We start from the raw sequence: 27,758 nt of genomic DNA, 5'->3' as shown, positions 1-27,758 counted from the left end.
CTCTGTCGATTGGAGGTCAGGTCTGCATGCCACGAAAACACACAAAAATCCCAAAAAAAAAACCCACAACAACGGGCACATGTGGGCCGTAGTCGCCACACTCTACACTCCAAGAAAGTGTGTCAGTTAGGAATCAGTGCAGCAGGCATTGTAATTGGAAATTGGAAATGGGAAATATATAACAGATTATCTGTCTTTTGATGGCTGCCATTTCTTCAATTTGTTTAATAGCCTAGATATAGCCATGCTTTGATCACGTTTTGCAATTTTATATGGTAAAATTACTTCTTGGTAACCAAAATGCTAAGTGTAAATAAAACTTGATTAAATTTCTTGCTCATTTCATCGGTTTTTTATCACCGCTCGGCAAAAGCATTACAAGTAAGTGGAATGGATGGGTCATCACTTTCGAAAGCCAAAATATTGACTCCTATATTGGTGGTGTAATAGAAAAACCAGTTTCCAGACCTCTGCTCCCACAACAAAGGGCATGTCCTTGGCATATATACACTTTGTAGCCGATATTCGCCTCAGTGTGGGCCACAATTTACGGCGGCCTGGACATTTACGAGGCTCAGCTTAGACACATTGTGCAGCAAATTGTGGCCACAATCCAGTATCCCCGACGGAGGCCAGCCTTTTCAATTAAAAACTGGAAATAAATTGCGACCACAGCCGCGTAAATAAATATTGACATTTATGTTTAGCAAGGGGCCCCCGAAGATTGCTTTGCCAATAATGTGGCACAGAGATTCGTAGACTATAAAAAACCTAATTAACACCTCTGTCCCTCCACCGATCTTCGGATCTTCGGAACTTCCAATCTTTCGATCCAGCTCGTCAGCTCCTTAGCTTTTAGCCATTGAAGTTGCATTAAAGAGTTGCCACCAGATCGGTGGGTTGGGGTAGCGGCTAATTTCTGGGTTAAATGTGGGGAAAAAAAAGGAAAAGAACACCGTCATGGCCGGCAATGAAAGCGAAATTTTAGAGTCCGCCGAAAGAGGAGTTGTGCAGACTGGGGGAAATAAAAGAACAAAATGGGAGGAAAATAAGAAAACATGCGTCGCCCGGAGTCGACATTCTTTTTAACAAGTTGCCCGCAGAGACCAGAAAAGGGCCTAGAGCTGCAGTTGGAGCCAGTCAAAGTCAAGTTAAATACGCCCGCCGTGCGTCGTAGTCGCAGTCGCAGTCGTAGTCGGGAATCGGGAATGGGGGACTGGTCATTTTGGCATGTCTGCTGGGCTCACTGGTTCTCTGGGCACCGGGCACCGGGCACCGGGAGACCAGGCCAGGGCCAAGAAATATCAGAAGATCAAAGGCATTTTAACAGCCAGCGTCCAACGCAAACAATCAACACGGCCCAAACAGCCAGAAGACAACCAGAAGACCTAAAAGGCCTAGATGGGGATGAGGATGCGGATGAGGAGGAGATGGAGATGGAGCTGGAGTTGGAGGAGGGTCAACGCGCAGCGGTAACGTGCCGGCTTAAGGCCCAAAACCTGTGCACTTAGTTGGAGGACACGTACAGGATAAATTAGCAAATATTTGTTTCTTCTCCTTTTTTATTTTTTTTTTTTTGGTTTGCAGCTCTGCAGATGTTTGCCTTGCTGGGGATTTTATTTCTTATTTAAGCAAAAATTGCATTTAAATTGCTTCGTGCTTGGCCAAAGGTCGGCAAGGTAACCTTGACATTTTCAGCCGATCATCGCTGGACACTTCTCCCCTTGGCTGGCTGCAAATAGAGTCCGCCAATGAGACCATCGATAATGTCTCAATTATGTCAATGCAACACCAGTGACCATCGTCTTGGCCTCCGCTTAGGTGCCATCTCTTAACAAATCGAAACGTATCGACTTGATCTCATTGGGTGCATGTGCATAAACCAAACAGTACAGCAGCACACCATAAACAAGAAGACTGAACTACAAAAAAAAAATGTAAAAAAAATAAAAAGAGGGGATAAGCCTTATAAAAACAATACATCAGGCATACGGTGCGTAGTGGCTGTAGCTACTACAAATAAGTCGGCGTCTCCAGTTCTGTTCCCCCATTGTGTTGCCACTAGGCAATAAAGAGATTTAGTAGCTCGTACCATCCAGCCATCTAGCCTCCTGCTGCTCCTCCAGAATTCCTCATCCTTTCCCTGGCCAGCAGTGCATGTCCTTCTGAGCGGTCAATGCTTCCCGCTGGACCACTGCCACCGCCACCGCCATCGCCATCTCCTGATTTGCATGCTTAACCTTTAAGCTCGTGCGGCATATTAATCTTATCAGAAACTTGTCAACAGTCAGCTAAAGTCAATCCGATGGAGCCGCTTCCCTGCTGACAAGATATATACATTGTTCTCGGATATCTCTTGTAATGTCTCACTCGCCTGATCGCAGATATATCAATATACCCTTGAAGTGAAGATCTGCGAAATAAGGGGATAAGATGGAGATTTTGTTTAAAGGGCTAAGCTCTTGTTGTTTAATATTTTAGCATGCCCATGCGAAACCTCACCTTCTTAGAAACCACAACAGACATGTTCTACAAATAGTGTCCAACAACTTTATATTTATTTCTACAAAAAGATTAGAACAGAGTGGTATGACCTTCGCTGGCAAAAGGACACATCATAAATGTGAGGAATTTATCATGGGTTTTTGTTGCCCAGTCACGCGATGATCTCCGCTTGAAGACTTAGAAACTGACCTTCAGGCAGAGCCAAGTTGTACAACAAAAATTCCCAAGAAAAACGTATGTATAAGCCAAACCCCTGCGGATTCCTTGGATCGCACTCTAATGATTTCCTGCTTAGGATACTGGGGCTCACCCATAGACCCAAATATGCTGCCGCTGCCCAAGAGCTGTCCCCCTGCCAATGATTAATGTGCCGATCCTTGTCCGTTGTCGATGAGGCGGGAATGGGAATTATGTATTTGGGTTAATGTTACACCGCAGCACCACTGCTGGCATTGCTTTAATTTTGTTTTAACACAAAAATTGCTAAGTACCACCAGTCTCAGTATTTATTTGATGTGCGCAATGCCAGCGATCGGAGCTGCGACTTCGCCTCGGACGGCAATTTCCTTCCGTCGCCGTGGAGCTGCGCATCTTGATCGCCGGGTTCTCAGGCCGTGGCCAGAAAACTGGAATCCCAGAGAACCGATACCAATGCCGATGCCAGTGCTGTTGGCTATTTCAAAATCTAACTGTTAACTGCAAAAGTTGAACGTACTGGCAGCATGCAACATTCAACGGCTGCACCCACGGCAGCAGCAGCATTAACGGCAGTACACTTGAAAAAAATATATTTTACGAGGAGGATAATTATTCTCTATGAAAAATAATATATTTTAGCCAAATATTTTAAAATAAATTGGTTGCAAAAAGCTTTGATTTTTAATGCTCTTGTAAATAATAAATAATATGTATATATTTAATATAGGAACTCCATCTGAAATGAAATGTTTTTCTAGCTTATAATCACACTAAGACATATTAAGACATAATGATATCATACAGAAAAACTTGATTTTGTAGGAGCACCATCTTCATTTTGCCCAGTGTTTGCAACTGCAACTGAGCGGGCAGCGAAACGAGTTGAAAGCCGTTTTCCCTGTTTGCCAGCCAGCTCTTGAAAGTGGTTTGTTGTCTAACTGCGTTAGTTGCTGCTTTAAATTGTGCGCCCAAGCAGCTCCAGCGGCGTTTAATGGCACCAACTGGCGACCGGAGACTTTGGCTTCAACTGGCCACCCCACCGCCGACTTCTGTTTCTGATTCTGTTTCTGATTCCGAGTCGGATTCTTTTTGTTGCTGAAGCGGGTTCTCAGGCGGCGTTGGCTAAATGTCATAGCGGCGGATGCACCGAGCAGATTAATCATTAATCACAGGCCCATCCGAGAGTAAGAGACTTCTCCAATATGCGGAAATTACTGTCATCTAGCTGTACTCTCAATATGCCCCATTCCCACCGTCACCCTGAGATCGCCTGGTGGCCGATCATTTCCGCCGACGAGTTGAGTTCCTTTATTTTGCCTTTATTTTGACACTGGGCCAGCAACGGCAATTACTGGTGGTGCCACCGAAAACCCTCCTCCCTTCAGCCCTGATTTATGAGCTTTTAATGAGCGGCCACTTTACACGAATTCAAGTTAACAAGTGGAGCCGCGTAAGGCCAATATCGCAAGTAATATCGCCGACAATCGCGCCTTGACATTCGAGTCGTGCGAAATGTCAGATGAAGATGCACCAATGATACGCTCAATGGGCGTTGGAATGCACAATACCCTAACTTAATGCTAAAGAATATGGCTAGTCATGTGAAAATGCAATTTTGTTTGGGGTTTCCCCTAAAGCTTTTCTAATAAAATATTCAGGGCTGCCACTCCAACAAGATTTCCAATACAAATCGAAAGTTATCGAAACTGAAACTTGTTATTAGGTGTGTACACACTTAAAGAAACGTGACAATTGGCGACTCATCATAAAACATCTAAGCAAGCTGCCTTTTCAAGTATTACAAGCTCCGAAGAAAAAAAGAATACATTGAAATGGATCCTTCGATGTCTGTGACATCCACAACTCCTTCCCTGGAGGAGCCACCAGTTGGATTTGATCGTGGACTCCAGCCATTGCGGATCCTTGGAGTCTGCGACTGGTCCGGCGAGCTGACGTTTTTGATGCAGTGGAAGGGATGCGACCAAGCGGATTTGGTGCCCGCCAGGGTGGCCAACGTTCGATGCCCCAAACTGGTCATCTCGTTCTACGAGGAGCGCATTGTGTTCAAGGATGTCATCGACCAAGAAGACCTAGACCCCCTGGACTTGGACAACGACAAGGGTTATGAAACCACATCAAATGAATAGGTCATTAAGCAAATTCACAACTTACTGTTATGTACCGGAGACATTGCGGATCTATGGATACCGCCTATAAAGAGTATTGAATCTTCTGCCACGAGCTTTTCACTTTTTCTGGTCACCGTTGTCGCTGCTGATTGATTATGCATTTTCATGCGAACTGGTTGCTGCTGATGCTGCAGTTTGCTGGCATGCGGGCAGGTGAATAAGTGAGTTTAGCTCGGCCCCCAGCCACGCCCTCCGCCTCCTGGCCGCAGCTTGATGTTGGAGACAGGCCGGCGGCATTAACTGCCGGCCGCGAAATTATACATGTATGTATACACCGTGCGAAAAGACTTCGTCGGATTTTGAAATTTATATTATCAGTAAGTAAGTATCAGCAAAACTTTTGCCAGTGCACTTAATGCTGTCAGTGACCTTCACATCGGGGCGTTGGAAAACCTGCAATTAGAAAAGAAGGCTAAGCCGCAGGATCAGACCCAGCTCACAGGTTTCTTTCGCCCTTTCGCCGGCGCCTCAGCATTCATGCAGTCAACTAAGTAATACATAAAAAAAAGGGTTAAACAGGCGGCGCACCTTCCTTGCAGCGACATTTTGACATTGAAAAAGTATAATTAATTGATGAGCCCACCAGCAGGTGGGCGTGGCCAGGGGCAGATTAAATCGATTTATGCTGAGATTTATGGCAAGAGCGCACAAGAAAAGATAAATAAAATGGGGCGCCGCTTGCCATTACGAAATCAATCACAGCCCAATTGCCACTCACATGCAAAACGCACGAATTAACATGAAAAATTTCCAACTACTGTCGATTGCATCGATGACGCGTCAGCATCCGGTCGCAATCTTTTTGGGTGTGTTCACACTATAGCCCCCTCCACTGCACAAAATGTTTGCTTTGCGAGAAACCCATTTTTCAAGCTATCAGCATTTATTTTTAATACAGATGCCATCATTAATTTTACGTCTGTGTGTTTTGGTGTAGAATGCTGTTGTTTTTTGTTTTTCGGACGATCGGGCAAAAATGTGTCACTGGCTTCTTTGACTTTGATTTAGTGGCTAGACAGGTTAAAGCCAGATGAGATCATCCCCCGGCGAGGAAGAGAGATGGGGATGGCGGCAGTGACGTTGATAGCGTTGACAGCCGCCGCATCAGAGCGAGATAGCAACCGAGGAGAGCGGGGCAAGGGAGCAGCCAGTTTCTCGTTTTGCAGTTCAAGAGATTCAACGATTTTTCGGTCTTTACCTACTAGTCTTATAAATCTCAAGTGACCGGTGGCTGTTTGGCCTTCATTCAAGAATGATTTGACATTGTACAAATATTTTGATAAGATCTACGATCTGCGTAGATTTGAAGTCGATGGTGCCGTTAGCTTGAGTAGAATTTAGCTTTATGTTTTTGGGCGAAGAGTTCGTTTGAGTTTGCTTAATAGCTTAAAATACTCGCAATTTTGCTTTCAAATATGGCTTCCTGTTTCATATCGCTTGTTCCACAGCTTCACTTGTTGAATGCATCGCTCTTGGTTTTATCGCACTTTCCTGACTGCTCAATTAAGCTCGGCTGTGCAACTGTCCAATTGTAAAGCGTAAAAAGCCGACAATTACAATTAACAGCAGAAAGAAAGCCATTAAGAGCATCTGCGATAGGAGTTCCTTCGATTTGCCGGGGCTGCCGATAATTTGGAAATTTGAAATACGTGCTGCAGATGGAGGCGCCGCATTGCACTTCGTGATTTGCAATCGGTGGAAAAACAAGAAACCACATTTGCCACATTTATCACGCACATATATCAGCTTGTCAGCCAAAGGGAGCTGCCCAGGAAACCCCTATACCGGCCAGTTAATCCGAACCCAAACGCAAACCCACCAAATTACGCTCATTTCGCGGCCACATAAATTTATCGGACATCAGAGAACACAGTACTTTCCGCAGCCCCAGCCACAATAAACATAAGCCCGAGTTGGAGAACTACCACTGGGGGCCCAGCTTTAATTAAGTGATCATGAACATGGGCAAACACAAATGGCCAGGGGCAGCGGACTTGGATCTGGAAACGGCCAGAACAAGATTAGAAGACGCCCGACTGCCCGGGCTTCAAATGTCGTTAGAATGGAGCAAATCTCTGCGCCCGGATCCCGGGCCACAAATGCCCTTTATGGCCAAGTCAGCAAACAAGACGCGAAACTCTGACTGCGAGACTTCCTTCTGCTAACTTGGCGAACTGCAAAGCGCATGTAATTTGGCTCAGAGTGTGTATTTTATTTAAGCGTTTATTAGCTGATAAACTGAAATAGATAAATCGCGGTCCAAAAGGGAAACACAATCCTTGGCCTGCCTTTTACCTTTAGCCCGTTGAAGGCTTTATGGCCAACCCAAGGCGATCTTTTCCAGTTTACGCCACTCGCAGATAGTGGCAAATACTTTAACACACGTTAAAGCATTCACGCCGGACTAAGAAAGTTGTTTGTTCACGCCCATCTGCAGTTACAGTGGGCTCTCGATAGGGCCGAATGGCTGATGTTCCTAGAAGCAACATACCTCAGGCAATTAGTTAAACCTCATGAAAACAGCGTAAACTGAACTGGAATCCACATCACACTTCTAATACCCTTACAAACTTTTAATCTGCTTTAATAATAACAATCTTCTACACTGTTTCGTTGTGAAAACTCAATTGTATATTTGTGACCTGCAGACTAACGATTTCTTCCCAGACACTTCCGTCTCTAGCTGTCTTATGTCATAATCACGAATGCTCCCACCTACCATATAAAGATGCTATCAGACTTCACACAAAAATGATTACGTTATCCCAAAAACCCGGTCGCCGCCAGGGGAAAACAATTTTCTGTCATTCTACCCAATTAACACGCGGAGGGAGTCCATGCCCATTTGACGTTTTTCTCGTTGCCAAGACCAAAGTCTAATGAAAATCAGTCGCCGGGCTGAAAACAGAAAACTGAAAGTGGAAAACGAATGCGTGAGAAAATCGCCAACAGGTAGCAAACAATGAATATTGCGGCCATTAAACATTTTCTGTTTCGCCAAAGGTGTTCGGGCATTACTATATTTTTTTATGCCGGTCCCGTTGTTGGATAAGTTTTCAGGGAAAGGCGAAGGAAGCGATAAGCCTGGGACTCCAGACCCAGACTCGTGTTTGCGCATAAATTTCAAGTGTCATTTACCCGACTGGGCATTTGTCTTTGGTCCCTCCTTCATTGTTATTTTTTGGCACCTGTTCGAGATGACCAGGCCAATTGTGTTTTGTTTGTGCGTGCTCAACATTTTTAAGTTAATTATTTTTATTTGTTTTATTTTCGGCCAAAGCCGAAAAGCGTCTTATGCCTGAAGTGGTTATTCCCGGGTGGCCTTATAATTGTATTTATATTTTGTTACCCAACATGCTATAATTGATTTTTCAATGGTTATTAATGTGCGATTGTTTCTCTTTGATCTCTTTGCAGCAAAAATGAAAATATTTTTGCCACTAGTCACGTGGATAGTGCTACTACTCTCGAGTGCAGTAAGTTACCCATAAACATTATTCGTTATTAAGCTAATTAGTGTTAAGTTGACGGGGTTAAACCTGAATATCGATGGGATTAGATCAGAGGCTGCCAGCTGCAGTTAGCGCAGGGGTCATAATTAATTTATGAGTTCTCGCAAGGCTCAAACAAAAGGCTTTATGCCTCGCCGGTCGAGAGGAAAGAAAAATATGATTAAATTTACGAGTTGCCACCTCATTATGAAACAAATTTCTGAACAAATAACCCAAGAAAGATCCCAGAAGTGAAAGAACTCCAATGATTAACAAATGTTATTTTCAAGCGATATAATATAGAATCCGAAAGCGAAGTGGAGGAAACAAATTATAACGATGCTGGAACCTTTGATGACCTAACGGTATTCGGACTGGTCTCATGCAAATGAGCCATAAAAGAAAAAATTACTGCAAAATGACTTGGGCATAGCGAGAGCATATCTATTTATTAAAACTAACAGCTAGCTGCGAACTGTGCAAGAGATTGGGAGGAAACGATGATGCTGGGCAAACAATTTGGCAGCCAGAGATGAATTTCAAGGCATACCGAAGAAAACCAGGCTAGAAAGACTGACTAGTAATGATAGGGCCAGCGGAAGAGCAGAATCACAGCGTCTGCGGTCAACGACTGGCCGAGGAACCCAACCAAACGGAGCCAATCGATGGAAGAAAGCCGAGAAAACGTAATGAATAAAAATAGCCGCATTAGCTGTAAAAACGCTTTGATAGTCATCGATTTATGCAGTCGGCGAGGGGGGAAAGGGTGTCCGGTGTGAATGAGGGAACTTCGAGGGGCTTTGAGAAATTGGCCAAAGAGAATTCCCTAAGCCGAAAGCCAAGTTCATTGACTCCTCCTCTCTCTGCCGTTTGTGGTTTTCTTTGCGACACTCTGTCAATGGTTCCATGGCGAGATTCTTTTACGGATATTTGCTTTCCTTTGTGCGTTGGAACTTGATTTATGCGAGGCAGTCATAATTCATTTGATTAGCTAGATGGGATCATTATTAATTGTGGATTTCGAGAATGCTTTATTTTTTCTCAAACAAAAGACTCAGGCAACGAACTTGCCGCTTGACGGATACTTTGTTGTTTTGAGGACAATATTTGCAAATGGTTTGCGCGAGTAAGGTAGACTTGTATGAACTTACCACTCCCTACTTACAAATAAAAAGGTTAAGCTGCTTAGTAAACACGGTTTTTAAACATTATTTTTTTGAGCCTTAGAGATTTATTCGTTTTGGGAAAAGTAAATTATTATTAAATTTCAGCCCAGTTAGGATGTGTTGGAATAAAAAAGAAAAGAATTCTCAAATCAAATATATTGTAGTATGTAGTTTGGTTTTTCCAAATACAGCCGAGTTAATACCCATTGACAGTTATAACGGATGTGCACTTGAGCGTTGACGTGCAACGTCGTCATCTGTCTGCCGTTGTCATTGCGCCTGTTAACAAGCCAGGCAACGAAAAATTGCGCATTGTAGTCGCTGGCATATGCCGCTCAATGTCATGGGAGCTTTTGGCGTTCAGCAGCCGCATCATCATCATTATCATCATCGTCATTTTCAGTAGAGGAGGCATCAGTTGGATCAGTGTGTAGCATCAGCATCCCCATCGGCTGTGCACATCTTTGCTCGCACGCCTTTAATTGTTGCAGCACACTGCGAGTATTGCTGCCTCAGTTGAGTGCATGTGGTGCTCATTGTGCCGCCTGTCAATTGATAAAAGTCGCAGAGTCGGCGGTATCTATTGTTTAGCAAGGCCGTTAGCGTTGCATGGCGTGAAGTGAAGTGGGTACAAAGCAATTGAAAAGCAACAGGTACAGCCAAAGCCACATAGAGTTCTACAAGAGAGCCCGCCTCCATCGTCTTCCTCCCGATAAGAATCTGCCTAAAACAATTCGCGGCTAAACTTGAACTTGACAGCCAGTGCCTCATGTTCACACCTTCCATGGCGGGGTCGTAGAGCAATTTAAGCTGCCTTTTTATGGCCTCCCTGGGCTCATTAGGCGCCCACAAACAAAGGCAGAGAAAATTGGCCTTAAATAAGGAAACAGGGAAAAAAAAACTGCAGACAAGAACCTTCTACTTAATTGAGACACTGAACTCGGTATTTAATGGCTTAAAAAGGAAAAGATTTTAGGCCAACGAACAATTGATAGTATAAATATTTATTTATTTATTGATAGTTAGATAGAAAGAAAGATTCAATAACCTGCATAGAGTGTACTATAAATCAATATACACGTACGAATTCTCAATGTGCAAGCCTTAACAAGAATTGGTTACCAAAGGCTTAATCGTAAAAATACTCACTTCTAAGAGTAAATCATAAAGTTTTGTTGCTCAATAGTAATCACAAAAAGAGACGTGCATGAACTCTGGTTATTTATTGAAGAAATCTCTCAACCAATCTTGTTTTACAAATATTTAAGCTCCATCCAAATCTGATCTAACCACTTAATAACTATATTTGAGCGTAGGAAGTCAAACTGAACAGGCTACAAAAATAGAAGTACAATCACATATGTATCACAACGGCTAATGCGACAATAGGTACAGGTATTGAAACTAGTTTTAATTCATTTTTGCTGGAGCACAAAAAGGTCTTAAGTGACAAACTTGTTTTGCAGCCAGCTATCTAATACTGCCAGCAGAAATGCCACAAAAACAAACCAACCAGTCGCCAGAGTTTTGGCCAAGAAAATATGGCAGGCGGCGAACAACTTTTGTTTTGCTAAAAGTAAAATCAGCCAAGTGTAACAATTAAGTGGCGGCGGAACAACACAGTATAGTGGAGAATGGACCGGTGTATCTACATATAATACCTCGTACCTGTACGATCGGGTCGTGCCCATATGGACCACATCGGGTTGAGAAATCTGAAGAAGCGCTGCCGGTGCTACGCCTGCTAAGCTCGCTGTATCTAATTTGAATCTAAATTAGTTTAGCGAACCAGCGCTGGGGAACTATACTATAAATACTATCATCAACGAAATGAGGTTGCAGCGAAGGTTGGCATTAGGAAAAGGTTTAACCCTTTGTTGCGCGAGTTGGGGCTCGCTACTATCTTTCCTTCTAGAAAATGTTGGTATCAGTAGTAGGATCTGTATATACATTTTTTTTGTTATACCGAATGTTATCATATATTTCCCAGAACTACATTTACATTACATACATTTTGTCTTCCATTAGCTAAACTTACAAATAAAAATAAGCATTACCTTTAAATTGGGTTACCAGCAGCGATCGTCTACAACTCTTCGTTTTATTGCCGGCCATTAACTAATGTATTTGTATCGTGTGCTTGCAGGTACATTCACAATATTCACAACAACCGCAACCATTCAAGACGAACTTGAGGGCGAATAGTCGGTTTCGCGGCGAGGTCTTCTACCTGAACCTCGAGAATGGCTACTTTGGCTGCCAAGTCAACGAGTCCACCGAATATTTGCAGCTATTCAACCTATCGAAACTATGCGACGGTACCCAAGATTGCTTCCTGGGTGCCGATGAGTTGAGCAAAGAGCTCAAATGCACAAGTGAGTATCTATCTAAGCGGGAATCGCTTGAAAGCCTAATGGGTTTGCCTAACACCGGATCGTTGTATTTTCGTATTTTCCGCAGATGACTGTGATAAGGATGGCACCAAGTGCACACATGGCGCGTGTTTGAACGGCGTCTGCCATTGCAATGACGGCTACGGCGGTTGCAATTGCGTGGACAAAGGTGAGTCTGATTGTGTCTGTTCTGTTCTGGTCTTAACTTACATAACCGTTAAAATCCCCTGCTAACTCCCCAATTTCTGCCCCTCCTCCCACAGATGAGAACGAATGCAAACAGCGGCCGTGCGACGTGTTCGCCCATTGCACAAACACACTGGGCAGCTTCACGTGTACCTGCTTTCCGGGCTATCGCGGCAATGGCTTCCATTGTGAAGGTAAGTTCTACACTGAGATATTTGAATAGTGTATAATATATCTTGTATACTAAGATAAATGAGGCAAGGACCCAAACTACCATTAGAACTACTCCTCCATCTGTGTGACCTTTTGTCCTATCAAACGGATAGATTGCGTTCTGTTTTCCAATTCTATTCAATTTCAATTCATCCCCTTAATCTTCATTATATCAAACGAAAGACTCATCTGGTGATTTTCTCCGTGTAACCTTAGTACACAGCCTCAGTCTTAGTTTCATTGTATTTGTTAGCATAATGACTGACCAGCCAACGAAGCATCGTACAGATGATTGTTGTTTGCCGTTTTGTACTTCCGTCAACGTCTCTTTTTAGCCCAGTCTAAAGGCTTTTTGTAGTTTGGCCTAACGGTTTGTGCCATTCCCAGCAAAAAGACGTCTCGAGTGCCCAGCCTCCAAAGCTGAAAATGTAACAAAAGACGCGCCAGACAATAATATGAAAGCTTTCTCAGCCAGAATAGAGTAATGCCTATCTGCGAGGTAATAATAATGACCGTGTAGCGATTACACTCGAGTGCTTTGTGGCAAGGCTGGAGCGGATTTCAGAGCCACAGGCGGTTAAACTAATCCCAGACTGGAGCCAAACGAATTCCGAAATATCTCAATCAGTTTCCGTCGATCTGTGCTACAGTTTTAATCCTAGGGTCGGTTCCATTTGCTCGTTAGACTAAGTGCCACACAGCAGGGGCCCAAAAAGCCAGAAGATAGAACTCTCCGTGGATTGGCGCACCTGTTGCTCCATGTGAACGAGTGCGATTACGACTTGGAAAGTATATGACAGTGAGAAACCGGCTGTCGTAATTGGACTTCGGCTAATGTTACGTAATAAAAACACATTACGGCATCGCTAAAACCAAAGAAGAACGAATCGAAAACAAGAACAACTGCGAGAGTAGCAATAATAACTAGGAAAGTGTACAAAGAAGTTATCTTTTCAAACCGACCTCCTCCAACTCCTCTTGAACCCATCGCAAGTAGTTCAGTTCCAATAGGAGATGATGATGGCGGTGATAATGATGCGGATGGATCGGAGGAAACCGAACAATAAAAGCCACAGCATTTGTGGCAATGCTTTCGCGCCATGCAGCACACATCGTGGCTGTCTGTTAGACGGGGAATCAGTGTCATGTAATCTGACCCCGTACATGGACACGCCAGAACTTTCAACACTCCCAGTGGAGGAGGATGAAGAGAGGTGCACCGACGGAGGGAGGAGTCCATGCCACGCCCCACCTGCATTCGATGCAATGCGATAACGAGCGCAAATTTCACAGACACTCTGACATTACCCCGCAACGTATGAAGACGTTGCCAAGATTCTAGATTACATGTGACGAGTGATGTGATGTGGAGGAGCTGGGACGATCCGGGAGGAGAGTTCCAGTCGCAAAATGGCAAGATCCCATCCAGCGGCAGGCATGCATAAATTCTGAGCAGCGACGTGTAACGCCGGCATCGCATTTCAGTCGCATTATCTAATTCTTTTCTATAGAACTTTTTCTCGCATATTATTCACGATGGCATGATTGCGCTCACCATGTTGCATTGGGGACAGGGCCCTTCTCGAGAGACCCAGAACCCAGAACCCGAACCCGTAGCAACCAGCACTTCCAATTGTCTGTAATCATCTGAATTAGTTTTAAATGCGCTGAGAAAGTTTTACTCGCCATCTGCACATTTTGCGTGGAATAGTTGAATCTTCATCAGGGGCACGCACTCCATTTCCCAAGGCGAATGCTCTTAAATACACAATTAAATGTAGGCAGCACCAGTAGCTGATTGCATAATTCTACATATGATATAGATAGAGTATCAGATTGCGCCAGCATGTGTTCTGATAATTGACAGGAATATTATAGACCGTATATTGCAGTTTTTAATTTGTTTGCATATGAAATGCCCAGAAAAGTACACGAACCGAAAGAAATGTGAAGGCATTATTTACGATCCCATTACAAGTAGTATGATAATGGAAGTCTTAAATCTTCTTGAGCAGGAACGTCTTGCCGCCATCCTGCAACGCCCAGATTTTCCATGGGATTCGAGGTGTCCCCTGGCGTTATGTAAATCCAGTTTCTGCATGAAGTTCACCCAATAAACTTAGCAACAAATCACACTGCTCTTGGCCTGACAAACCCACTCTTTGCCGGCTCAGAGACACATTTTGCGTGCTGCAGTGGTGTGTGAGTGTTTGGTGCATACAGGTGGATCTACCTGTTTTCCTGTTTCGCATTTGGCCATTTCTTTCCTTTTTCATGCATCTAACGGTGGTTTGTGGCAACACCTGTTTTAGACTCTGTGGCGCATTATTTCATGTTCATAACTCAAACGCGTTCGATGGCGATGGCTTCGTTAACGCATCGCAAAAGTCCAGTTATGCAATGACTATTGAAAAATGAAAAATACACACGCGGCGAGAGAGAGTGGGTCTGGGGTGCACATATGCACATATAGCCATCGATCCTTCTAATGCATTTGTCTCGCAATAAAAATGGAGTGAACCTCTCGAGCCGAGTGCTAAAATTTATTTCCACTTGGCCAGCGCCAAAAGGCAACAAGAAATACAGCAAATACAGCAATGACTTGGATCGACTGGTGCTCGTTGGTCCGCTCCAGCTTAGCCAGGCACGTTCACCAGCGGCGGCTGCTCCCTTTCGTTTCGCTAACTGGGGCAGATCATTAAAACGGATAAAATAGATTGTGCCCACGTAGCAACGCCGTCACAGTCTCAGCTCGGTGTTTGGTATACGAGGCGGTAGCGTTGTCGGCGCTTAATGCCGCCTGTCCTCAAAAGCCCCAAACGGCACTGCCTCCATCTCCATCTCCATCTCCAGCTGCAGCTCCGACAACAGCTCCATCTCCATTGCCGCCTCCTTGTCCCGCTGCCACTGCCAGGCCGAAACCAAAGCCAAAAACCGACACCAACTTCAATCTGCCGACTTGGGTCGGGCGACGCACCAGTTGGAGATCAGCGGCAGTTGATAAGCGTTGCCAGTTTTTCGTTCCGTCTTTTAATACTCTTCAAGGAGGGTATTAGGATTTCAACAAGAATGAGCTTTATACTCTTGACTATGACACATAATGGTCTAGTTGAAGCTAGATATCTTAATAAAGATCATTTCGCTTTAATATGACATAGATATTATATTATATCGGTAATTTGAAATAGTTTTTAGAGTAATCCCAAAATCGGCCTTCACAGTTGATTTGTTCCTTGGTTGTTGTTTTTTTCCATGTGGCTCCCTATTTTAGGCCTCTTTGTAGTGCAATTTTTTTTGTTTCACCAGGTACTTTGCACTTTTTGCATATCAAAATGGCAGCAATTAATTCTCATGTCGAAGCCGGCGCTGATAAGGCATGAAAATGGCTTTAAGCGTCGGCATTGACACGCCTAATTATACGCGCGTGTGTTGCCACATTTACGCACAAATGAGGGGCGGCTCCCTGGAGTAAAAGCCACCCATGGCTTTGGATTTCGGATTTACCCGTGATCTGGATCCGGATCCGGGTGACTTCACTTGCGGGCCGACCTTGATCTTAGAGTATACTTAGTGGCACGGAAAAACTTTGGCGCATAATTGCGTAACAAATTGTTAACTAATTTGCGTTTTCTTTATAACTATCTATGCTGCTTTGCGTTTATTATGTTGGTTTTTGCTCGAGTTCAAGTTCAACTGTTGGTCCCACATAGTTGTTTATTTGTTTATTCGGGCTGCTCGTCAACTTTGCCTGGCAGTGGAGCATGAAAGTCATGTCCGCTCGTAAATTTTATCTCTTCTATATGGCACGAATGTCATAATTCAAAATGTTTTGCACACAAATGCAACAAATGCAGCAAATGCTAATTAGTGGCACAATTACACAATTTATTAGATAGACGCCAACCAGACCAGACTGCTGCCCATGTATAGAGATTAGGTTTAGCTTTGTGTCTGATTGATAATTATTTTTAATTGGAGCAGAGCTGCACTTTGATTGGCCAACAAACAGTTGAGTATTATTCAAATCACCACTGAGTTATATATCATGTTTGTGCAGACAGGAAGTATGGAAAACATCAGGCGAAACTGAAATTAAGTAAGAAGTTTCTATCCAGTCAAATGCAAAGAAATAGATAGATATAATAATGTTCTAAGCATTTCCCTTATTCTGCATTCGTGCGTGAGTGTGGTTTTAATGACCAGATCTCGCCTTTTAAAATGCCACTTGGAACTTGAAGCAAGTCTCGTTCTTACGATTATGGTTAGCAGTTAGAGACGAACAGGAAACCCAAGAAGTCGACCCTGCTTAAGGCAGCCAACGAGAATTATGTCAGCATCATTTCAGGCAATCATTCGGCTTAATCACATCGAGTCACGCATATTTGATTGCTTTTAAAGCGGTCAAATCCGATGGCTAGAACATCTACTGAAAAAAGAGCTTTGCCAAAAACTGATTCTATCTTGCAAAAGCTAAAAAAAAATTTAATCTGAGTGGAGGCAAAATTAGATCCACACATCGCAGTCGAGATTCAAGGTTTAACGGGCTGTGAGAATATCATTCCTGGCAGGAGATGCAATGGGCGTGCTAAGTTCATTAGACAGCCTTTGGTCAATGGCCCGATGGCTGGATGCGAGATCCCTGGCCTGCTGTCGTCTTGCAGTCGGATTGCATAAAGTAATTAAACTGACATTGAAACTTAGAGGAACACAGAATGCTTCCTGCTTCTGGAAGAGAACTCCTGCTTTGGACTGCCATTTGGATGAGACCAAGAGTGGCATGGGACCACGTCGAGTCGACGAGGATGATGACATTGAGTAATCAGAGTTTGCAATTGCAACACACAGCGCTGTGATGTCGGGCAAACATGGAATGCTGTCATATCAGTCGGTTGTTAAGAGCAAATACCAGTTTCGGCCCCGCCGCAACCGAGTGATGATCCTCTTAATTTATAAGCTAAAAACTAGTAATTATAACTGAACGGCAGACTCGTTCTGCTTGTAATTATAAGGCACTCGCTCGCTCCCTTTTTCTCCCTTTGTCCCACTCTAGGATCCTTGTCTTTGGCTTTTGCCAACTTTTGTACTTATGTCATATTAGCTATAAATGTACAACTTTTGCCTGTTCGCCGGCCCAATGATTAATGGGCCCAGATTGCGATGGAGCGGCTGCCCATGCCCATGATTCCGCCTTCCCTCTGATTGTGTACCTTCCCTACTATTCTACCATCCTACTATCCCATCCAGCCGAATTGCCGCTCCATTGGCTACGACCGTCTGCGATATTGAATTCTCAATGCGCAGCGCGCTATTGGAGCAGAAAGTTTTAATCACCAGCTCATCCTAAGCCAGTCTTCCGTCTGACTTGAGCTTTGGATGCGGATCCAGAACCAGGGAATGCCACTGAGCTGGGCTTAGCTGAAAGGTTAGATGGGTTGCCGACTGCCGGTTTATGCAATTCGAGAATTCTTGTGAATGTATTAAACTTAATGCCGATATGGCTACTTATTCAAAACGGTTAGATTATTCTATACGAATGCTATTACCATAGGAGGAAACAGATATTGTATTACTACTTTGGCATGGCTTAAATCTTATTAGTTGCCATATCTTTTTTTAAAATTTGTATATACTTTAGTTAAAAATAGAGTATAAAAGAAAGGAAAGAATTTAGGAATTCCCCGAACTAGAGATGTATACGGCTTGAACATTCCAAACGAAAATGGCCCGTCCCATTAACATTGACCACACAGCCAATTGGCATGCAAAGCGTATGCAACTGGTGCATCCTGTGCTGTGACATTGCAACCAGTGGCTGCCACGTCGCTGAAACGACACTGAAATGTCATGCGTAACATGCAAATCTCGGATGCCATCCACTGGATTTCCAGCAACAGCGGCAAATCCAACTCCAAGTGCGGCTGCAAAGCGAGCAAAGCGCATTGAAGCGGCAAAATGCGTAGAGCACTAGAATGAGGCTGAGATTGGAGTCTGTCCGACTGTCGGTGGGGGGTAACTACACTGCAATAAAACTCTAGAATACTTTCCAAAACTTTGAAATTTTGAATCATTGAAATGTGTGTATCATAGACTTTTAACTACGTATTTGTAAGATTTTTAAGGCTTAAAATCTAGATTGCTTAGAACTAGAAGTTTCTTCCCTACCCGTTCCATTTTGAAACCTCTAGTGAGTAAACTTTCACTTCAGTGTATTCTCGGAGGTGGAGATAAATGGCCTGCGTTCGGATTTTAATTACTTGTCATTTGTTGCGTGGCACATTCGATTAATCAAAGCTCCGCTGCCCGCTCTCTTTCCCCCATAGACATTGACGAATGCCAAGATCCCGCGATAGCAGCGCGATGCGTGGAGAACGCCGAGTGCTGCAACCTGCCGGCGCACTTCCTCTGCAAGTGCAAGGATGGATACGAGGGTGACGGCGAGGTTCTGTGCACGGATGTGGACGAGTGCCGCAATCCGGAGAACTGCGGGCCCAATGCCCTGTGCACCAACACGCCGGGCAATTACACATGCTCCTGCCCGGAGGGCTATGTGGGCAACAATCCGTATCGGGAGGGTTGCCAGGATGTGGACGAGTGCTCGTACCCGAATGTCTGCGGACCCGGTGCCATATGTACGAATCTCGAGGGCAGTTATCGCTGCGACTGCCCGCCGGGATACGACGGCGATGGACGCTCGGAGTCCGGTTGCGTGGACCAGGATGAGTGCGCACGGACGCCCTGCGGCCGGAACGCGGACTGTTTGAACACGGACGGCAGCTTCCGCTGCTTGTGTCCGGACGGCTACAGTGGTGATCCCATGCACGGCTGCGAGGGTAAGTAGAGTATAGTTATACAGTATGGAAATAAAATTAGCTCATTGTTCCATTTTGGTTGTTTTTTGCACTTTTGTTTTTTTTTTTAAATTGAATTGGCGGCACCTTCAACATACGAACAAACACCTACACACACATTATTATTACTATAATCGTACATTAATGCACCGCAACATGCAACATTAATACAACAATTAATGCCTAACGCCGGCAGATGTCGATGAATGCGCCACTAACAATCCATGCGGTTTGGGTGCTGAATGCGTGAACCTGGGCGGTAGCTTCCAGTGCCGCTGTCCCTCCGGCTTTGTGCTGGAGCACGATCCGCACGCGGATCAGTTGCCCCAGCCGCAGAACACCCAACAATTGGGCTACGGGCCGGGGGCGACGGACGTGGTGCCCTATGAAAGGACCTCGGGCGCCGGTCTGGCCTGCCTGGACATCGATGAGTGCAATCAGCCGGACGGAGTGGCCAAGTGCGGCACCAATGCCAAGTGCATTAACTTCCCCGGCTCATACCGCTGCCTGTGTCCCAGTGGATTCCAAGGACAAGGCTATTTGCACTGCGAGAGTTAGTATCCTGCCTGCTTTTTGCCTTTGCCTGGGTTCTATAAACAATGCTTTGAAAGAAAAGAATTTAGCAAAAAAGTAGGAAGCCATTAAACATATTATATAAAATGTTACATGTGTTATGTAAAATATATTTATTTTTAAAATTTGATGAAAGTAGAAAAACTTTTGATCTGACTTTAGATGTTTTTATAAAACCTGCTGTTTATAGAGCCCATGCATTGTAGTAGTTCACAAAGCTGGCAAATCCCCAAGCTTCTTAGAGTACTTTTGCCAGCCTTGTTTCTTGCTTCCTCCCCTGCTTTCCAACACCTAGCTGTTTTGCAAGCTTCAAGCTTGGCTTATTTGCTTTCCCGGCAGATGCATGCTTTTCAGACAGCTTCCTTTTGTATTCCCGTAGTCCCATCTTCCCGTACTCTTCTCTATATCTGTGTACCCCGCCCGATCCCGCTCCCCCACTTCACGCTGTGCTCCCTCGCCTATCATCCGATTCTGTATTGTTTTGCATACTAATTAAATTAATTATAATATATTTAACTCACCCCAAAACCCGCAAACGAACACGCGCGCCCCTTCTCCAATCAACCAACACCCCTGTCCCTGCACCAACTGGAAATCGCGTAGACATCAACGAGTGTCAGGATAATCCGTGTGGGGAGAATGCGATCTGCACGGACACCGTTGGCAGCTTCGTGTGCACCTGTAACCCGGACTATACCGGTGATCCGTTCCGTGGTTGTGTGGATATCGATGAGTGTACCGCTTTGGATAAGCCCTGTGGACAGCATGCGGTATGCGAAAATACTGTTCCCGGCTACAATTGCAAGTGCCCGCAGGGATATGATGGCAAACCCGATCCCAAGGTGGCCTGCGAACAGGTGGATGTCAATATACTGTGCAGCAGTAACTTCGATTGTACCAATAATGCGGAGTGCATTGAGAATCAGTGCTTCTGCTTGGATGGCTTCGAACCCATCGGATCCAGTTGTGTGGACATCGATGAGTGTCGCACCCACGCCGAGGTGTGTGGTCCCCATGCCCAGTGCCTGAATACGCCCGGATCGTACGGCTGTGAATGCGAGGCGGGATATGTGGGCAGTCCGCCAAGAATGGCCTGCAAGCAGCCTTGCGAGGATGTGCGGTGTGGAGCCCATGCCTACTGCAAACCGGATCAGAATGAAGCCTACTGTGTGTGCGAGGATGGATGGACCTACAATCCGAGCGATGTCGCTGCGGGATGTGTGGACATTGATGAGTGCGATGCGATGCATGGACCTTTCGGAAGCTGTGGTCAGAATGCCACATGTACAAACAGTGCTGGAGGATTTACGTGTGCCTGCCCACCTGGATTCTCGGGAGATCCGCACGCCAAATGCGTCGACGTCGATGAGTGCCGAACAGGAGCCAGCAAGTGTGGAGCTGGTGCTGAATGTGTGAATGTACCAGGTGGTGGATACACCTGTCGCTGCCCCGGCAACACCATTGCCGATCCGGATCCTAGTGTGAGGTGTGTTCCCATTGTCAGCTGCTCCGCTAATGAAGACTGCCCGGGTAACTCCATCTGTGATGCTACAAAGCGCTGCCTGTGTCCCGAGCCAAATATTGGCAATGACTGCCGCCATCCCTGCGAAGCCCTCAATTGTGGAGCACATGCCCAGTGCATGCTGGCCAATGGACAGGCTCAGTGCATGTGTGCTCCAGGATACACAGGAAACTCTGCTCTCGCAGGAGGCTGCAACGACATCGATGAATGTCGGGCAAATCCCTGCGCAGAAAAGGCAATTTGTTCGAATACAGCCGGAGGCTATCTGTGCCAGTGTCCAGGCGGATCCAGTGGAGATCCATACCGCGAGGGATGCATTACCTCAAAGACGGTGGGCTGCTCTGATGCCAATCCTTGCGCGACTGGTGAGTCGTGCGTTCAAGACTCATACACGGGCAACAGCGTGTGCATCTGTCGACAGGGTTATGAGCGAAATCCCGAGAACGGCCAGTGCCAGGATGTGGATGAGTGCTCGGTGCAAAGGGGAAAACCCGCTTGTGGACTGAATGCTCTCTGTAAGAATTTGCCTGGTAGCTACGAGTGCCGCTGCCCACAGGGTCATAACGGAAATCCCTTCATCATGTGCGAGATCTGCAATACGCCGGAGTGCCAGTGTCAGTCGCCGTACAAGCTGGTTGGAAATAGTTGTGTTCTGTCAGGATGCTCCAGTGGACAGGCGTGTCCCAGCGGAGCTGAGTGCATCTCCATAGCTGGAGGTGTTAGTTACTGTGCCTGTCCCAAGGGCTACCAAACCCAACCGGATGGAAGCTGTGTAGATATCGACGAGTGCGAAGAACGAGGCGCTCAATTGTGTGCCTTTGGAGCTCAGTGCGTAAACAAGCCAGGAAGCTATAGTTGCCACTGCCCCGAGGGCTATCAGGGAGATGCCTACAACGGACTATGTGCCCTCGCACAAAGGAAATGCGCTGCCGATAGGGAGTGCGCTAGCAACGAAAAATGCATCCAGCCAGGAGAGTGTGTTTGCCCACCTCCCTATTTTCTGGATCCGCAGGACAACAACAAGTGCAAGAGCCCTTGCGAGCGCTTCCCATGTGGCATCAATGCCAAGTGTACGCCCTCGGATCCTCCACAATGTATGTGCGAGGCTGGATTCAAGGGAGATCCACTGCTGGGATGCACCGATGAAGACGAGTGCTCCCATCTCCCTTGTGCCTATGGAGCCTACTGTGTGAACAAGAAGGGCGGCTACCAGTGCGTGTGCCCCAAGGATTATACAGGAGATCCGTACAAGAGTGGCTGCATCTTCGAGAGCGGCACACCGAAGAGCAAGTGTCTGAGCAACGATGATTGCGCCAGCAATCTAGCCTGCTTGGAAGGTAGCTGCGTCAGTCCATGCAGCAGTCTTCTGTGTGGATCGAATGCCTACTGTGAGACTGAGCAACATGCTGGCTGGTGTCGTTGCCGTGTGGGATACGTCAAAAATGGCGATGGAGACTGCGTGTCGCAGTGCCAGGACGTGATCTGTGGCGATGGAGCTCTCTGCATTCCAACCAGCGAGGGACCCACCTGTAAGTGCCCGCAAGGACAGCTCGGCAATCCCTTCCCAGGCGGCAGCTGCAGCACGGATCAGTGCTCAGCTGCCAGACCTTGTGGTGAGCGGCAGATCTGCATCAATGGAAGATGCAAGGAGCGCTGCGAGGGTGTGGTCTGTGGTATTGGAGCCACTTGTGATAGAAACAATGGAAAGTGCATCTGCGAACCAAACTTTGTGGGTAATCCCGACTTGATCTGTATGCCGCCCATCGAGCAGGCCAAGTGCTCTCCAGGATGTGGAGAGAACGCACACTGCGAGTACGGATTGGGTCAGAGCCGATGTGCCTGTAACCCAGGAACCTTTGGTAATCCCTATGAAGGCTGCGGAGCGCAAAGCAAGAACGTATGCCAGCCGAATAGCTGTGGACCCAATGCCGAATGCCGTGCTGTGGGCAACCACATCTCCTGTGTTTGTCCACAGGGCTTCAGTGGTAATCCCTACATTGGCTGCCAGGATGTGGATGAGTGCGCCAACAAACCTTGTGGTCTAAATGCCGCCTGTTTGAATAGAGCCGGAGGATTCGAGTGCTTGTGTCTTTCTGGACATGCCGGTAATCCCTACAGCAGTTGTCAACCCATTGAGAGCAAGTTCTGCCAAGATGCGAATAAGTGCCAGTGCAATGACCGAGTGGAGTGTCCCGATGGCTACAGTTGCCAGAAAGGACAATGCAAGAACCTCTGCTCCCAGGCTTCGTGTGGTCCAAGAGCCATCTGCGATGCCGGAAATTGCATCTGCCCCATGGGCTACATTGGAGATCCCCACGACCAAGTGCAGGGTTGCAGCGTTCGCGGTCAGTGTGGCAATGATGCCGACTGCCTGCACTCTGAGATCTGCTTCCAGTTGGGCAAGGGTCTGCGCAAATGTGTGGACGCTTGCTCCAAGATTCAGTGTGGACCCAATGCTCTGTGCGTGTCCGAGGATCATCGATCTTCATGTATATGCTCTGACGGATACTTCGGAAATCCAAGCAACCTACAGGTGGGTTGCCAGCCGGAAAGAACAGTTCCCGAGGAAAAGGATAAATGTAAATCGGATCAGGACTGTAATCGAGGATATGGTTGTCAAGCCAGCGTTAACGGCATCAAGGAGTGCATTAACCTGTGCTCCAATGTCGTCTGCGGACCCAACGAGCTGTGCAAGATTAACCCAGCTGGGCATGCGATTTGCAATTGCGCCGAGAGCTATGTCTGGAACCCAGTGGTCTCTTCCTGCGAAAAGCCTTCACTGCCAGACTGCACCAGTGACGCTAATTGCCCAGATGCATCTGCCTGTCGACCGGATGTCTTGGGAGTCCTTAAGTGCGTCGCCATTTGTGATGCCTTTACGTGCCCAGCCAACTCGGTTTGCCTAGCGCGTCAGCACCAGGGACGCTGTGATTGTCTGAACGGTTTCGTGGGTAACCCCAACGACAGGAATGGCTGCCAGCCAGCCCAGAAACATCACTGCAGAAACCACGCCGAATGCCAGGAGTCCGAGGCATGTATTAAGGATGAATCTACCCAAACCCTTGGATGTCGTCCAGCGTGTGATACGGTGAAGTGTGGACCCCGAGCCGTTTGTGTCACCAACAACCATCAGGCGCAGTGTCAGTGTCCACCTGGTCCTTTCGCCGGAGATCCATACGATCCATTTAATGGCTGCCAGAGTGTTCCTTGTGTTTACAACCATGACTGTCCACCCAGCCAGATGTGCAACAGGATGACACATACATGCTTCGATGTCTGCGACGAGGAGTCCTGCGGTGACAATGCCATATGCTTGGCTGAGGATCATCGAGCTGTCTGCCAGTGCCCGCCTGGATTTAAGGGAGATCCGTTACCGGAAGTGGCCTGCACCAAACAGGGCGGTTGTGCCGCTGGAACTTGCCACCCCTCGGCCATTTGCGAAGTCACTCCGGAAGGACCTGTCTGCAAGTGTCCGCCTCTTTTTGTCGGCGACCCGAAGTCGGGTGGCTGTCGTCCAGATGGTCAGTGCCCGAATGGAGACGCCGACTGTCCAGCCAACACCATCTGCGCCGGCGGAATGTGCCAGAATCCCTGCACCAACGCTTGCGGATCGAATGCTGAGTGCAAGGTTGTCAATAGGAAACCCGTCTGCAGTTGTCCCCTGCGATTCCAGCCTATCTCTGATACCGCCAAGGATGGATGTGCCCGGACCATATCTAAATGTCTCACAGATGTCGACTGCGGAGGAGCTCTATGCTATAATGGACAATGCCGTATTGCTTGCAGGAACAGCCAAGATTGCTCCGATGGCGAGAGCTGCTTGAAGAACGTCTGTGTGGTCGCCTGTCTGGATCACAGTCAGTGCGCCAGTGGACTGGCCTGTGTGGAGGGCCACTGCACCATCGGCTGTCGCAGCAACAAGGAGTGCAAGCAGGATCAGTCTTGTATTGAGAACAAGTGCCTGAATCCTTGCCAGTCTGCCAACAGTTGTGGTCCAAATGCCCTGTGCAGCATTGATCAGCACCATAGCCAGTGCAGCTGTCCGGAAGGTTTCGAGGGCAACCCCACTCCGGAACAGGGATGTGTTCGAGTTCCAGCTCCCTGCTTAGCCAGTAATCAGTGTCCCAGCGGACATATGTGCATTGGAAATCAATGTAATCTTCCCTGTACCAAGACCGCATCCTGTGCGGTGGGAGAACGTTGCTATCAACAAGTCTGCCGCAAGGTGTGCTATACCAGCAACAACTGTTTGGCCGGAGAAATCTGTAATTCGGACAGGACGTGCCAGCCAGGATGTGATTCAGATGCCGATTGTCCACCCACCGAATTGTGCTTGACCGGAAAGTGCAAGTGCGCCACCGGATTTATAGGCACACCCTTTGGATGCTCGGATATTGATGAGTGCACAGAACAGCCCTGCCATGCCAGTGCTCGATGCGAGAACCTTCCGGGAACCTATCGTTGTGTATGTCCCGAAGGAACAGTCGGAGATGGGTACTCCCAACCGGGTTGCTCGCAGCCCAGGCAGTGCCACAAACCAGACGATTGTGCCAATAATCTGGCCTGTATACATGGAATGTGCACGGATCCTTGCCTACATACTGTTTGCGGCATTAATGCCAATTGCCAGTCGGAAGGACACGAAGCTCTATGCAGCTGTCCAGCTGGATTCTTGGGAGACCCCAACGACACTGGAGTCGGATGCTTCAAGGTGGAGTGCATCGACCATGTCGATTGTGCGGAAGATCGTGCCTGCGATGCGGAAACCAATCGATGCATTAAACCATGTGACCTAACTAGTTGCGGAAAGGGCAGTTGCCAGGTGAAGGATCACAAGGCGACATGTGCCTGTCACGAAGGTTATCAATTGGTAAACGGAGTATGTGAGGACATCAACGAGTGTCTATCGCAGCCATGCCACAGCACAGCTTTTTGCCACAACCTTCCAGGAACCTACACTTGCCAGTGCCCGGAAGGATTGATCGGAGATCCCCTGCAGGCCGGTTGTCGGGATCCCAATGAGTGTTTGAGTGATGCGGACTGTCCCGCATCAGCTAGTTGCCAAAACTCCCGATGCCGTAGTCCTTGCGAGCGGCAGAATGCTTGTGGATTGAATGCCAACTGCCAGGCACAGTCCCATCAAGCCATTTGCACTTGTCCTCTGAATTCCCGTGGCGATCCCACCATCGAGTGCGTGCACATTGAGTGCGCGGACAATGACGATTGCTCCGGGGAGAAAGCATGCTTGGACTCGAAGTGCATAGATCCCTGTTCGCTGCCCAATGCCTGTGGAGCTTTGGCTCGTTGCTCGGTGCAGAATCACATCGGAGTCTGCTCCTGCGAAGCGGGCAGCACCGGAGATGCCAAATTGGGCTGTGTGCAGCTGCAATATTGCCAGCAGGACGGACAATGTGCCCAGGGAAGCATTTGCTCCCACGGAATTTGCAGTCCGCTGTGCAGCACAAACCGCGATTGTATTTCGGAACAGTTGTGTTTGCAGGGCGTCTGTCAGGGAACCTGCAAGTCAAACTCAACCTGTCCCCAGTTCCAGTTCTGTTCGAATAACATTTGCACCAAGGAGCTGGAGTGCCGATCCGATAGCGAGTGTGGCGAAGACGAAACCTGTCTGAGTGATGCCTACGGGCGTGCAAAGTGTGAATCCGTGTGTCTTGGTCGCGCTGCCTGTGGTAGGAATGCGGAATGCGTTGCCCGTTCCCATGCTCCTGATTGCCTCTGCAAGGAGGGATTCTTTGGGGACGCCAAGTCAGGATGCCGCAAGATCGAGTGCACTACCGACGATGACTGCTCTAATGACAAGAGCTGCGACAACCACATGTGCAAGATTGCCTGCCTCATTGGACAGCCGTGCGGAGAGAATGCCCTCTGCACCACAGAACACCACCAGCAGGTTTGCCACTGCCAGCCAGGATTTTCGGGAGATCCGCGGGTTCGTTGCGATGTTATAGACTTTTGCCGGGATGCTCCGTGCGGACCCGGAGCCCGTTGCCGAAACGCGAGGGGGTCGTACAAGTGCACCTGTCCCCCGGGACTCGTTGGTGATCCGTACAACGAGGGCTGTCGCAGCTCCGTTGAGTGCGAGACCAACGAGGACTGTCCCCCGCATGCCGCATGCACCAAAACCAATGGGGTGGCCAAGTGCCGCGATGTCTGTGCCCAGCTGCAATGTGGCCCCAATGCGGAATGTGTTCCGAAGGGCCATGTGGCGCAGTGTGCATGCCGCAGCGGCTACGATGGCCAACCCGCCGACCGGGTGGCCGGCTGTAAGCCGCTGCCCTCTCCCTGTCAGGTCACCGGCGACTGTCCGACCAACACATACTGCTCGGATAGCGTCTGCAAACGTAAGTATTAACACCCACCCAGCACCGGGCCTAAACCGACTACCAGACAACGTGAATTGGCTAATCAACCTTGTAACAACCTTTCAGTACTACTACTTACTCAAAAACTAGCACT

General features: G+C 47.2%; 2 protein-coding genes across 21 annotated transcripts in view; both read left to right on the top strand.

The window, feature by feature from the left end:
- The window catches only part of LOC120451455, a 126,158-nt gene that overhangs the window by 24,558 nt on the left and 73,842 nt on the right, over nucleotides 1-27,758 (top strand). For 17 of the 20 annotated variants that reach the window (XM_039635146.2, XM_039635137.2, XM_039635221.2 and 14 more), the window contains 7 exons: nucleotides 8,310-8,368; nucleotides 11,696-11,924; nucleotides 12,010-12,111; nucleotides 12,206-12,322; nucleotides 18,662-19,171; nucleotides 19,386-19,742; nucleotides 20,366-27,643. In XM_039635146.2, coding sequence (XP_039491080.1) covers nucleotides 8,315-8,368; nucleotides 11,696-11,924; nucleotides 12,010-12,111; nucleotides 12,206-12,322; nucleotides 18,662-19,171; nucleotides 19,386-19,742; nucleotides 20,366-27,643 — 8,647 coding nt within the window. In that variant the 5' untranslated portion in view covers nucleotides 8,310-8,314. The remainder of the gene's footprint in view (nucleotides 1-8,309; nucleotides 8,369-11,695; nucleotides 11,925-12,009; nucleotides 12,112-12,205; nucleotides 12,323-18,661; nucleotides 19,172-19,385; nucleotides 19,743-20,365; nucleotides 27,644-27,758) is intronic. The other 3 variants (XM_039635291.2, XM_039635274.2, XM_039635203.2) reach the window with 2 other exon arrangements.
- LOC120451538 (chromobox protein homolog 1) lies at nucleotides 4,430-4,936 on the top strand. Its single transcript, XM_039635322.2, has one exon. The coding sequence runs from the start codon at nucleotides 4,536-4,538 to the stop codon at nucleotides 4,848-4,850; it is 315 nt and encodes a 104-aa protein (XP_039491256.1). The 5' UTR covers nucleotides 4,430-4,535; the 3' UTR covers nucleotides 4,851-4,936.

Source organism: Drosophila santomea, chromosome 2L (assembly GCF_016746245.2).
Source record: "Drosophila santomea strain STO CAGO 1482 chromosome 2L, Prin_Dsan_1.1, whole genome shotgun sequence".
NCBI lineage: Eukaryota > Metazoa > Arthropoda > Insecta > Diptera > Drosophilidae > Drosophila > Drosophila santomea.
Note: the sequence above shows the minus strand (reverse complement) of the source record. Positions and strands in the feature narration are given on the sequence as shown.